The following is a 13,614-nucleotide window of genomic DNA, read 5'->3' as shown; positions in this document are numbered from 1 at the left end:
TCTTTCAATCAAAATTGTGTTATTACATAACTGATAGAGTATTAAATAAGCTACAGCATACTGAAATCTGGGTGAAAATTGACTAAGGATAAGTGAGATACGCTCGAGTAAACTTGAAATTTGATGACGTCATTTTGAAAATTTACTTGTTTTGATTTATTAAGAAATTTGGTATCTTTTCATCATTTTTCCAGCATTGCCAACCCATGAAATGACATGTACAACTCATCAGCTTTCAGAATATGTAAAGAAAATGGGGGGTCACCGTCCATCCTGACGAGTAAAATCGGATTTAAAATTGGCGGTTTTTTGGCATTGTTGTACTGTATATCGCCATTGACGCGCGCGCGGAATTTCAACTTTGACGGGCCCGTATGACGTCATTTTGAGTGGGATTGACTTGAAACTTGGTAGAAATATTCCTTGACATTTCAGACATCCGATCAAAGTGAAAAAACGGGAAATTTTCATTGCATATGAGCTGTGCGTGCGTATATGTGCGCGCGCGTACGCGTCCGTCCGATTTTTTCAATTTTTCAAAAAATGCTCCAAATGGTCTGAAACGTGTGCAGAAAAATTTTGAGCTCGATTTGAGGATACAAATATTTCAACGCGCGCGTACGCGCACGTTTTAAGAGAAAATATGAATTTTGAGAATATGAGTAGAATGCGCATAACTTGAAATATATGTGACGTAAATTTCATTGAAAAACTCTATTCCATTAGTGAGATATGATTGAGAATGTGTTTTCATATAATGACGTCACAGTGACGTCACGGTCGACTGATCACTATTATACATTAGATCTGTCGTCTTTGGGACATGATACATATATGGTATAATTTTGAAATTGATAGGAAGAGGACTTTCTGAGCTAACCTCTACACAAATTTTGTCCAGAAATAAAGAAGAAGAAGAAGAAGAAGAAGAAGAAGAACCAACAAAGAATCCGTACAGATACAGAAGGTGATCCGAGAGGATACTCGGATCACCTAAAAAAAATCACACCGCTGACAGTGTGTTCTTCGTCTTCTTCTTCGTCTGTGTGTGTGTTCAGTGCGTAATTTACGTCTATTCGAGTGTTAATATTTACAATACAGTTTATTTACAGGTGTTTACAAGCACATAGATAGCATGCAAATACAATGTTCGAAGAACAAAGACTAGCCACTGTTAATTGTCAACCGAAAGACGATTGCAGAAGATTGTGGAGCTAAAACTATTGATCAGAGGCTTTTCTTCGCTCGTGCAGAGTTAATTAGAAACCTCTGATCATACGCATGAGTAGTTTTTACTTTGCACGAACAAAGAATTAATAGTATCTGATCAGTAGTTTTAACTTTGCATGCACGGATCGAGTAAAAACCCTCTGACACTAAGTAAGTGGATTTGCAACACGTTTTCATCGTCAACAGTACGTCATCAGCTGGTCCTGCTAATTGACGCAAACTAATGCAGACTAATGCAAACTGATGCAAACTGACGCAAACTAATGCAAACTCGATGCAAACTACTAATTAATGCAAACTAACGCAAATTACTAATTAGTGCAAACTAATACTAATCGCTAGCGGTGAAAATTAGGCTGAATTACAGCATCACCTGGACCTGGTTCTTCCTAGGCCACTTAATCGTCTCAAAACGGATATCGATCAAGTAAATTCACATCCTTCTTACTCCACATCTATTGCTACCATTTGTGTGTGTGTGTGTGTGTGTGTGTGTGTTTTCTCTCTTTTTGTTGCATGTTTGTTGTGTGGTTGATTGTTTGGTGAACAGGTTCTGTGTTTGTGTGATTGTGTGTTTGTGTGTTTGTGTGTTTGTGTGTGCGTGTGTGCATGTGTGCGTGTGTGCGTGTGTACGTGTGTGTGTGTGTGTGTGTGCTTAAATAATACTCATGCACTCGTATCTATGCTGGAGTGAGGTATACCTGATATGGAGTATGCCGAGAGGGGGAAGTGTTGATGGGGTGATTCGGGTGAGCGATGGAGGGGTAATGTTTTATAGGTATGGATTATATACAGACATTGATCATGTACATTTGTAAAGCTTTTGTATGTATGTGTGTACATAGGTATGTAGGCTTTTTGTTGACCCCTTAACAATAATTGATTTCATTATCTAGTTATTACTGCTGTGACGAGTATATGAACGATTTTGTATTGTGTATTGTACATACATAATGGTTTTGTTGACCCATTATCAAAAATTGATTTTATAATTATTGCGGGGATGATTATATTTGTGAAGCAGTTATTGTGTATTGTGTACAGTAGAATAATCAGAAATTGACACAATGACAGTCCTAAGAATTACTTTGTAATATTTTGTAATATGTTTGAAATGTCACGCAGCTACCAACAACAACTGAATGTTTAATTGTAATCAAGGATGGATGATGGAATTGAAATAAAATATTGTTTGAAACAAAAAAATCCTATCGAAGAATGACTAATGTCACGTTTACTTCAGTACTTGCTACTTAAAAGCATCTCACCTCAACAGTCAACAGAAACTTGGAAAAATCATTTTATATGAATATCATTAAATTCATATTTTTTTTTTACCAAACAGATGTCGTTTGCATTTCATTTTGCTTTCAAAATTCAGATAATGTAGAACAGAATGAGGCACAGAAATACGGATTTCAATGATCGATCATTCAAAGCCGAAATATTAATTAATGCAAACTTAACGCAAACTCCAAGACACAGCGGTATCCTATGCAAAAACCACGTGTCTGTATATCGATTACAAATATGGGAAAATGACACCCCTTGATATTAGGTGTTACAAAAAACAATTCCCACTTTGATCGTTAATAGTTCAAAAACTATATATATCAGATAAAGCTGACATTGACATGAGCAATAGCTGAATAGTTTACAATTTTGTTGGAGGCAATTTCAAAATGACAGCATAATTCAGTTTCATTAAATTAAACATTAATTTTTCAGATAGTTTTCAGATTTTGCTGTATTTTCAACCCTCTGTACAAAACTTTAACTTCGCACAGAAGTCAGTTGGTGTGTGATATGGGCAAGGAGGTTTAAGAGATGGAGTTCCAACTGGCTGTAATCATTCATACAGCTGAAAATTTTCTATTGATGCACAAAAGAATTCCACAGGTGCATCACTTGTGCCCTTGATGATCAGGGTTCCATGCCGCCGTCTTTTTGAGCAATCCGAAGAGTCCTTTTTAACTCTCACATTATATCGTCCATATTCTGCTTGTTTATTTGTCAAATAGAGTGAATGTTCTCTTAATGATAAAGCATATGAAACAAAAGTACGGTAAATCCCGTCCAAGATTATGTGCAAAAATGTAAACCTGAGCTGTATGTCGTGAAAATATTTGAAACTGTGCTGTCACTACAAAGCCGATTTTATCATCTTTCCGATCGCTTACGACAAATGAAGCTGATATGGTATAATTTTCCAGTGTAGTTCTTTATTCATTTATATGTTAGATTGGTGTAAATAAGTCATGTAAAACGAGTAATTTTGAATTTCATGTCATCAATTTTTGTACAATTTTTATTCACACATCCCCGTGCCTGTATTATTAATGTGCCGCTTGTTTTCTAAGAAGGGACGGCGAAAAGCAATTACCATCATAAAGACATATCTTCCTTTGAGAGTGACGAGTCATGATGCAATGAATCAATACTGTATTCCTATCTGTGAGGCAGCTCCAGTTTAGCACATACTTCAAATATTTCTGAGTGGCGGCATGAAACATGGGATCAAAGGGAATGAGACTGTTGTTACTCCATTTCTCAAACCTCCTTGGTATGGGAGTGTGTAGTTGACACCCAGACAGTGGTCCTAGACAATAACCAGGATTTGAATGCTACATTATTCATGAGAAATCCCACTATCACAGTTAGTCTTTATTCATTCTCAAATGTGGTGTATGCAAGCACGTGGAAACATGTACAGGTACTTCCTTTTTCATGTGCATACATTACACCCTTTGCTATAGGAATTTAAACTAGCAGTGCCCATCAGGCAATCCATCAAGAATGATTAATTAAGCATTCATGTGCCTTGGAGCAGAGCTCTGAACAGGTGGTATCCAGGTCCATTGTTAAGGGTCATTGCATGCACACACTCACATACACGTCATTAGTTCCTGTGTAAAGTTCAGGTTTTGTACAGAGGGTTAAAATGTGACCAAAATCTGGACCCTAACTTTAAAATTAATCATGGATTTCATGAAACTGATATAGGTTTTCATACTCGAATCACCTCCAACTAAAATGTACACTATTCAGCTATTACTCAAATCAATGACAGTTTTACCTGATATATAGTTTTCGAGCTATTAAGCATCAAAAGTGGGAAATATATATATATATTTTTTTGGTAATACCTAGTACTAATTAATGCAAACTCCAAGATACAACGCTATCCTATGTGAAAATCACCTATATCGATTACAAATATCGGAAAATGACACCCGATGTATAATTAATGCAAACTGACGTTTTCCAATCTTAAAATAACCTAAATCGATTATAAATATCTGGAAATGACACATCGAAACACTATACTGCAAATTCCAAATCAAAAAGTTCTTCTACCTGAAAACTACCTACATCAATTACAAATATCGGAAAATAACACCTCGATATTAAAAAAAAAAAAGCAACGATATTATATAATTATAGGACATATAAAACGAGACTCACAAAACACTATTATTTTTCTGTATCAAACTTTCACTCTTGCAGAAGCGCAAAATTAATTAGCACCAGACTGAATTTTATTATTTCCAGCAAGAGTGGGGTACTGATATAGAGGAAATTGTAATTCCCAATGTTAAGAACTCTCGAATTTTCAAGAGGGAGCTTTATTTTAAGAAATACTTCCAATACTTCAATGATTCGCAGTGAAATTTTAAAGCAAATTCCGTCGGGCAAATCCCAAATTGCCAATTGTTTATTCTGGAAGATTCACATTCCTAAAAATTAAAGATTTTGTACCCATTGCAATAAGAATAAAATTGATGATTAATTTTTCATTGCAGCCCTGTATTAGTTTGCATCAATTAGTACTTTGCGTTAGTTTGCATTGATTAGTAGTTTGCATTGAGTTAATTTGCATTGAGTTTGCATTAGTTTGCGTCAGTTTGCATCAGTTTGCATTAGTTTGCGTCAATCGCAGTAGGACCGTCATCATAGAGCTGACCGTCATCAGTAGTACATGTAGATGTGAGCGCAGCAGCCATCCAGCTAGGCTCGATCGAGCGCGCGCGCTCCGCGCGGCATAGAGATACAATGTAAGGATTTGGTAAGGATTAAACTATGCTGCGCGCGAACTCGTCGTACATTTTAAAAAGAAGACTTGACACAATACTAGCAGTATGACTGGGAACATGGATCCGGTGAATAAAATAAGACGACCAAGGGAAATGGTGACTCCTCATAAAATATCCCTTCTAATATTGGTCTTTGAGTATTCAAACTATGGAAAACAAGCGCAGATTTCTGGAAAGAGAAAATGGGACCCTCGAGTTTCCCGTAATTTTGCTCGCTCTGTTCTCGGATGGATACAGGTAGGACCCTATATCTAAATACGTACTTTACGTAGTCCGATACGTTAACTTCTGTGTGATGACAACGAAGGCTTGGCAATTGTGCACTTTGCTTTACGGCACGCGGCCCCGAGTAGGCCTATCTTAATTGCTATATAATGTATGGTTATGTTATTACCTCATACCCCGTATGGCAAGCCAAGGTGATATCCCATGAAGTATAATCTCCACACTGATGATATTGGGCCGTAAAGTGCACAATTGCCCTGATCCGGTCCTGTATTAAGAATCAGGGTCGTCAATAAAGCGCTAAAAATTGAAAAATTATGCCATTCTGTTGCAAGATTTTTCACTTATCACAAGCTCAGAGTGTGATGGTATCCCCAAAAATGCAAAAGAAAAAAAATGTCCGCATGTGCCGATGCAGTATATAAATGTACAGGGGCTGAATGCAAGTGCCGAGTCACCAAAATTCAGACACGAACGGGCGCCGCAACATTCCCAATGCATCCTTGCGCTAACAAGGTATATCTATTGTGCACGCTCATTTTTCAGTGGCCTTGTATACGTAAAGACATTGAATGTGCATACACTTATGTGTCTAGCGCATGTCCATTATCGAGATGATAATATTTGGGGATTTTGTGAAATTTTATGATGAATTTAACAAAATCTTTACTCTATTTGTGCTTTGGGTTTTATTTGGTTAAAGCACCTACTATTATTTGTCACTTATCTAGACCTGTTGATCTATTGATGATATTTATGGTAGCATGTTCACACTCACAGTTTGTAAATTGCTTGGCACATGTTGTCTAGATTTTATTGGTTGAACAAAATTTTGATTTGGGAGAGCAGTCACCAACCACTTTGAAGAAGAGGGTGAGTTTGAGGTTCCTTCTTCCTTCCTTCAAACGTGGGAGATGCAATTCAGCTTGTTTGTGATAAGCCGCCGTCTCTAGACACATAATCTCAGGACTACGATAAAGCGAACATATCTTCTTTGGACACTTTTGAGTCCATTTGTGTCCCTTTGCAGAGTCAGGTTCCAGGCAGTGGCACCATATGGCATATTCAAGAATTTATCTTACTAGTGCAGTATAGGCTGTTCACTTAACGTCAACAGGAAAAAAAATGGAGGTTTCTCTGAAGGAGGAATAGGGCCCAGTTCACCTTTTGTGTCGTCTTTGCAACTTAATACTGCAGACACTCATTGTGTAGTACTTCTTTGCATTGAAGCACATACCCCATTTATGTGCTGCCCAAGTGACCAGGGCTGTTGGGTCATTTTGTAGGATGTGGTGGTCTTCCTACTTACTAATCTGCTGGTAAAGGAGACAGTCATCTGCAAACAGCCTTAATTGCAACCTCACTGTGTCCGGTTGGTCATTTACATAGCAAAGGAACAATAGGGCCCAAGCACTGTCCTCTGGGGCACACCTGATTCAGCATGTGCATTGTGTTGCATCGTTGGGGCTCTCTCCATCGACAACGACTCTCATGTGGCGTTTTGTTAGGAAGTTTCTAAGCAATGCGTGGGTAGAACCGATGATTCCGAAGGACGCAAGTTTATGTAGGAGTTTTTCATTGCGTACCTTGTCAAAGGCCTTTGAGAAGTCCAATAATATGATTTCCTATTGGTTCCTTTGGTTGTTTGCTCCCAGCAAGTCATAGAGGGCTGTGATCAGCTGGGTTTCCAGTGAGTATCCTTGTCTGAAACCATGGTTTAAGGAAGCTAGGATGGTGTTTTCTTCCAGGTGGTCGAGGAGATGTTTACAAATGATATGTTCCAGGAGCTTACATGTGACCATTGTTTGTGAGATAGAACGTTAGTTTGCCGACTGGTGAACATCCTCACTCTTGAAAACTGGTGTGACATTGGCTTTCAACCAGTCAGTAGGTAGTACCCCAGTGTCCAGGGAGAGTTGGACTATCTCACTCAAAGCTGGTGCAAGTTCGGTGGCACACTGTCTCAGGATGATGTTAGGGATATTATCTGGTCCACAAGCTTTATGGATGTTGACATTCTGTAGTAGCTTGTGAACTTGTAAACACAGATGTAAACTGTTGCAGGAGGGTGTTGGTCCTGCCGCTTGGTGAGGCAGCTTTGGTCCTGCTGCCCTTCACCAGCTTCCCATCCAGCATGAGGGGTACCATTTTTATTGAGGTGAATTTGGTGGTCCCGATTTTCTATACTGTATTTACCTGGTCTCTTTTATATATACAAAGACGTACCTGCTTCAACAAAGTAAAAGCAGGAGTCCTGCCGACCTCATTATATTGGGGTTTGTTGGGATTTCTAATACGTATTTTGATAACACATCTTGTAATATGCATGTATAAATGTGTTTGGGTTTGTTTTTCTTCAGAGAAATCTCAGGACTACATAATGATGCTGTATTCAACAAAACATAAACATTAGCACAGGTGGCTAATCTCTCGTAAGTCTTGTAGTAACGATATCATGTTCAAATACTTGTCTATCGTAGACTAAATGAATGAACACAGTTAAAGAAGACATTGATCTGAATAGAGGAATGTGTCATTGACCTACAGGGTTCAGACATCGAGCATGATGAATTCATCACCAAGGTTAAAGGGATACACCTTGACTTGGCAACATCTCTCAGTGCTTGGTAAGCTTTTCCATAAAGCTCTTCTTTTCTGTAGATTTGAATATTATGCTTAGTCAAGAAGAATATCTCTAATATTTGCTTTTTAATGATTTCTGTATTTTCCCCACAGCTCTTATTTATTAAAATCCAGGAAACTTTCTGTTCCATTTCAATCCCTTCACCCATGAACAGTCAAACCTATCTACTATGATCACACAAAATGTGGTCATTATGGGCAGGTGGTTGCTATGGACAGGTTCAATGCAGTAGCCATATGGATATTCCCATTGCCCCATATACACTTTCACCAGTCTACTATACTACATCTGTGTAAATCTACAATTTGTGCATATAAAGCTTGAACGTGTGTATATGAGTGTAATTTATTTCATGACCACTAAGGTCATATTTTTTTTTTGTCCTTCATGAATAGCGTGTATATCATTACATCTGAAGTATTTCCCAACCAAGAAACATATTTTGTATTTGACATAGATTTCTGATACAGGTTATCATTCACATACCAACCATGTGCTTGTCATTTGCTGTTACTTCCACATTTTATTTTTATGATTTTTTTTTTTTTTTTTGGGGGGGGGGTGTGTATTTGTGTTTACGTGTTACATGTCAGATATCTCTACTGTATATTCATGACAGTGACAATGACAGTGGCGGATCCAAGAGGGGCACACCAGGTGTGTGCCCCCCTTTATTGTTTGCTAAAACAAAAGAAATAAAAGGAAAAAATGGAGGGGAATTCCTGGATCCACTCTTGTGTCTGTGTGAGAATTAGCGATGTTGGATAATGGATTAATGCATATACTGACACTACAACAAGGATCCATGTTTCTCACTTAGTGTCATGTGAGCCCATTGATGTTGATAGCCCTGGATGTTTCCAACCTTACAATGTACAGCATTTTTACATAAATGTATGTTACTGCCAGGGGCAACAGTTTTTACAAGTTTTTAATTTTGTAAATATTGGTCAACATGCAAAATTCAAACAGTATTACTATGGCAGTTATAGATGTACATGACTCTGTCTGAGTGCACTGCTCATATTTCAAGTTCTGTTGTCACTGCTTTCTTGTTTTTTTTTTCTAGCTTGTCTGAGATTGTGGGTGGTAGCCTTGCCTCCTTGTCAGACTTCTTCTGTTCCCTCAACAAACTCTTGGACAGCTCCAATGGAGAAGCTCCTGTTCATCGTCACAGCATCATAGGTAATACTCTGGAAAACTCTGCTGCAAGGGTCTCCAGCGATTTTCAAACCAGCAAAATGATAATTTTATGAATCAGTAAATGTGATAAGCTTGATCACCTGTAAAACTCTTGATTCCCTTTTGATGTTAATGATTTTGTAACTTTCTCTTCATACTTCCTTGATGGTCACTGCTCCTATGTATGTGTTCAGCTGTATGGTTCCAAAGTCATTAATGACCCCACAGTGAATTGATTTTTGAAGTGGGAAAATAATGATAGCTTTTTCAATATTTTGGTGTACAAAGAAAAGTTACAGACATCCCATTCTGGTACTTCATGATGCTAAATCTGTTCAGTACCTTTTTTGTTTACAGATGCTCAACACAAATACATGGTAGCCATAATAAATGATGTCTAATAAGTCACCTTGAAACCTTTTCAGTGCAGACAAAAAATTTGCTAAGATATGATGCTTGATGCTTGACTGCCGATGAATCATGTCCTCATCACTGAAGATCCCCTTCAAGCTAAAAATTGTATAAAGGTTTTCAGGGGCATTAGGATTGAAAATCAATATCTAGTTTTGGTTTACAAGCAAAACAATATTTGACAGTGATTGAAGGATTGTAAAAGCTGCTGTTTTTTTTCCTAACTCCCTAACCTTTCCCATTCATTCAAAGACTCTTGTTTAAGTACCTTGACTCTAAACATCCTCGTGTCATGTATAATTTTGTTTTAATATATCTGTCACTTTTTCCAAGAATTCTAAGGAAATAGTGCCTGAATTCACATTTCATTACACTTTCCAGGCATGTTCCTGCGGCGCATGATGCTAACCTATGACAAACTATCATTCAGCCAGACAATGAGACTCTATTCTGCCCTGAAGACCTATGTTGGGCAGAAGCCACAGCCAGTAGCAGACAAGTCCATCACAGCGATTGAGAGATGTGTTGGAGGGGTTGCAGACCAATCAGACATAGCTGTGACCATGAGTGAAGTAGAAATGGACGTTAGTATGGAAACAGAGGGGACGCAAATGACACGAGGCGAGCTGGAAGGAACTGGTTGTGAGAATCCAGATGATTTGTGAGTTGCCTCTGTAAACTTTAAGATACTGGATCCCTTTTGGGGGGAATTGTTATATTTTTTCCCCTATCTGTTGCTGTTATACATGTATTTCTAGATTTCCAAAATACTTTTTGAATTAGGGAATTTTCCACTGACCAGACATGAACCTGACTGAAACATGTGAATCATGGTCATAGGTGAAGATGCGAATAGAAATTGCTGTTTTTGCATTCAAGGAAAAAGGAAGGAATAAAATTGAGTACCATAAGTTTAAGCAAGGAGGTACTAGGAGGCTTGCCTAGTACCTCCTTGGTTTAAGGAGTGGTGAATAGAAGTGTGTCATACTTCTGAAATATGAATTTCTCATGAAAATATTCAAAATACACTCAAAACATTGCCGTAGTCTTGTTTGGAAATCTATATGACAGTATCTGACAGTAAGAGATAGCCACTGAAATTTTAAAGATACATGTATGTACACATAAACATGAATTTTCATTAAGGTTGTATATCCTTTTTGCAAATGTCACAAAATTTTGCATGTTTGAAGAATAATGTCTCCCAACATCATGTATGAAATTTTGCTGTGATACATCTCAGAGTTTTTAAAAAAGAAATTAAAAACTCAACTCTTGTCATTCAAGAATGTGCTCCCCTTTTGAACCAAGAATAATGGTGTTAGATTTTTTATGAGGTCCTAATAGATTCACAGGAAATCTATTGTATTGTTTCCCTCTCCATCACAAAGAAGTTTCTAGTTTCATTATTCAGAGGAAAGGTATGAATTCCCTACCTTTACAATATACAAGCTTATGACAGGAATTTAATTTTCAGGGTTGCAGAAAGGACACACAAACTTTAAGTATGCTTTCCAGTGTTGGATTATGTCATTTGTGCTCGGTGACCACTGTATTCCAAATAAACTTTGATGTTGCACTGAGCATGTTTTGGATAATCTTCCATGAGTTGATTTTAGAAGCAAAATTTGAAGAGGCAGTTAAAAGTAAAAAAAGCGAAAGTGCTCGTAACTAAAAATACAGCCGTAATGCACATTACTGTGGATCAACCGACGCCAAAAACATATTCACTAATTTCAGTACCCAGCAGCATGGCCAAGTTACTGCTGTTTAGGCTGCTTCGTGTTATCAATCTTCAGTCTTCTGTCTCATTCACAGCTTCAATCTAACTCCATGGTCTCACTTCATTTGAGCCACTGACTCAAACATTTTTGGTGGGATATATATATATATATATATATATATATATATATATATATATATATATATATATATATATATATATACACATATATATATATATATATATATATATATATATATATATATATTTATATATGTATATATATATAGTGTGATGATGCTGATATTCCTACCGCACGCCTCTGTCATCTTAAGTGAAATTATAGTTGAGACAATGTAGATAACAGAAGATGTCGCATGAAACCGGCAGAGTTGTGAAGCTTTCGACCATGGTCTTCCTCATCATCCCGCCACAAGACAGCCACAAGACATCCAGGCAACTCAAACGTCTGCTTAGCAGATATTAAAGCTGAGGAAGACCACGGTCGAAAGCTTCACAACTCTGCCGGTTTCATGCGACATCTTCTGATATCTACATTGTCTCAACTATATATATATATAATTACATGTATATATATATATATATATATATTCACTGCAAAGTATGCATATTTACAAGGAATCAAATCTCAAAAAGATATGTACTGTTTTGAAATCAGTGCACAAACTGGCTTCTTCCTGTATACTGTGAAGTGGATGCCAAATATTTTTGGGTGTCCAAAAACAGGAAAATCATTTATGAATAGAAAGGGCCTAGCAAATGTGAATATCACCAAGAGTATTAAGAGAAGTTTACTGCAAATTCAAAGCAATTCTAAGAAGTTCAGTGTTTGTTGTTATAACCTGATGTGTTAGAATGTGTAAATGTCACCTTTAGCCCCCTTCTTACATGGCACCTTGCAGATATGGCAACCTTCCATCACAGAAGACATACACAAGGCGTCAGGCAGAACATTTCATTGCTCAGCAGGCCAACTTTCTCCAAAATGATGAAGCGAGGGCACTACCCCCTGATATCCTCCAAAAGCAGATTAATGAACTCTCTCACAAGAACCCAGACTTAGCAGAAACAGTGAGTTTGCAGAACTTCATGCCGTTATGTACAAACAATGACTGTGGTTGCATTCCGGCTCAAAGTATGGTGTGCTGTTCTGCAGCATGCTTTACTGTACTGTACAACTGTACTATGCATTAGCAAGAGCTTGGGGAAGCCATCTTGATTATTAAAAGTGTGCTTTTCAAGGTATCCCTTATGCGTGCTTTACACATTGGGCTTGTGGCCCTGACAGTGAGATTACATATTTTGTACTCTAATATGAGCAATTTTGGCACGATTTTGCTGTAGCATCTTCATGAGTATAGTAGCATGGAAAGTGCTGGCTAAGGGTGCATTATGTGTGTTTAATATACTTTCTATTTATCAGTAAGTCTGTTAGATAATGATCTGCCAGAACAGCTCCTGTATTGTAATTATTGAAAATGCAGTAGCAAACTATGCAGCAGTGGTTTTAGTTTACACTTTCTCACAAACAATACTGGTACCTTTAAAAACAGCAACAACAAAGCATGGCCTGTTCAACATTTCGTTGGACTCTGACTGCCAGTCTTGGATGTTTCTAGCCTGGTATGCATTTAGGCAGACTAAAACAGCATGATGTAATGTGCTGTAGTATGCTCTGGGCTGTGATGCAAGGTAGTTAATCAAAGCAGCTTCTCTGCTTGGTTTAGTATTTTACAACACAATTCGGAAACACTGTCAAGGCCCACTTTTAGCACAAAATAGTATGAAACAGCATTCTTAAAAGTCAAGACTAAACAAACAAATGATGCTGGTATGAAACAATTAGTGCAGCTAGAATACAGTGTATGGTGATATGTGCTAGTCTTGATTATTTACACAATTTAAAGTGCAATTCCTACCATGAGAAGTATATGACTGTCTTTTCAGTAGTGTCTTGTGGCAGAAATTTAAATCATTGTGCATTGCTTACCTTCCATGTGAAAATTACATATGTAGCACTTTGGCACTCACTGTGACATTTCATTTTGGAATGATTATGAGAAAATACCCAAAGTAATATTTTT

General features: G+C 37.5%; 1 protein-coding gene across 1 annotated transcript in view; it reads left to right on the top strand.

The window, feature by feature from the left end:
* Positions 1 to 5,381: 5,381 nt before the first annotated feature.
* The window catches only part of LOC140240922 (anaphase-promoting complex subunit 5-like), a 129,504-nt gene continuing 121,271 nt past the window's right edge, over positions 5,382 to 13,614 (top strand). Inside the window, exons 1-5 of the mRNA XM_072320694.1 lie at positions 5,382 to 5,561; positions 8,097 to 8,176; positions 9,263 to 9,378; positions 10,168 to 10,447; positions 12,433 to 12,601. Of these exons, the coding sequence (XP_072176795.1) occupies positions 5,382 to 5,561; positions 8,097 to 8,176; positions 9,263 to 9,378; positions 10,168 to 10,447; positions 12,433 to 12,601 (825 nt within the window). The remainder of the gene's footprint in view (positions 5,562 to 8,096; positions 8,177 to 9,262; positions 9,379 to 10,167; positions 10,448 to 12,432; positions 12,602 to 13,614) is intronic.

The sequence above is a fragment of the Diadema setosum genome, chromosome 17, assembly GCF_964275005.1.
Source record: "Diadema setosum chromosome 17, eeDiaSeto1, whole genome shotgun sequence".
Taxonomy (NCBI): domain Eukaryota; kingdom Metazoa; phylum Echinodermata; class Echinoidea; order Diadematoida; family Diadematidae; genus Diadema; species Diadema setosum.
This window is presented reverse-complemented; position numbering and strand designations above follow the sequence as displayed.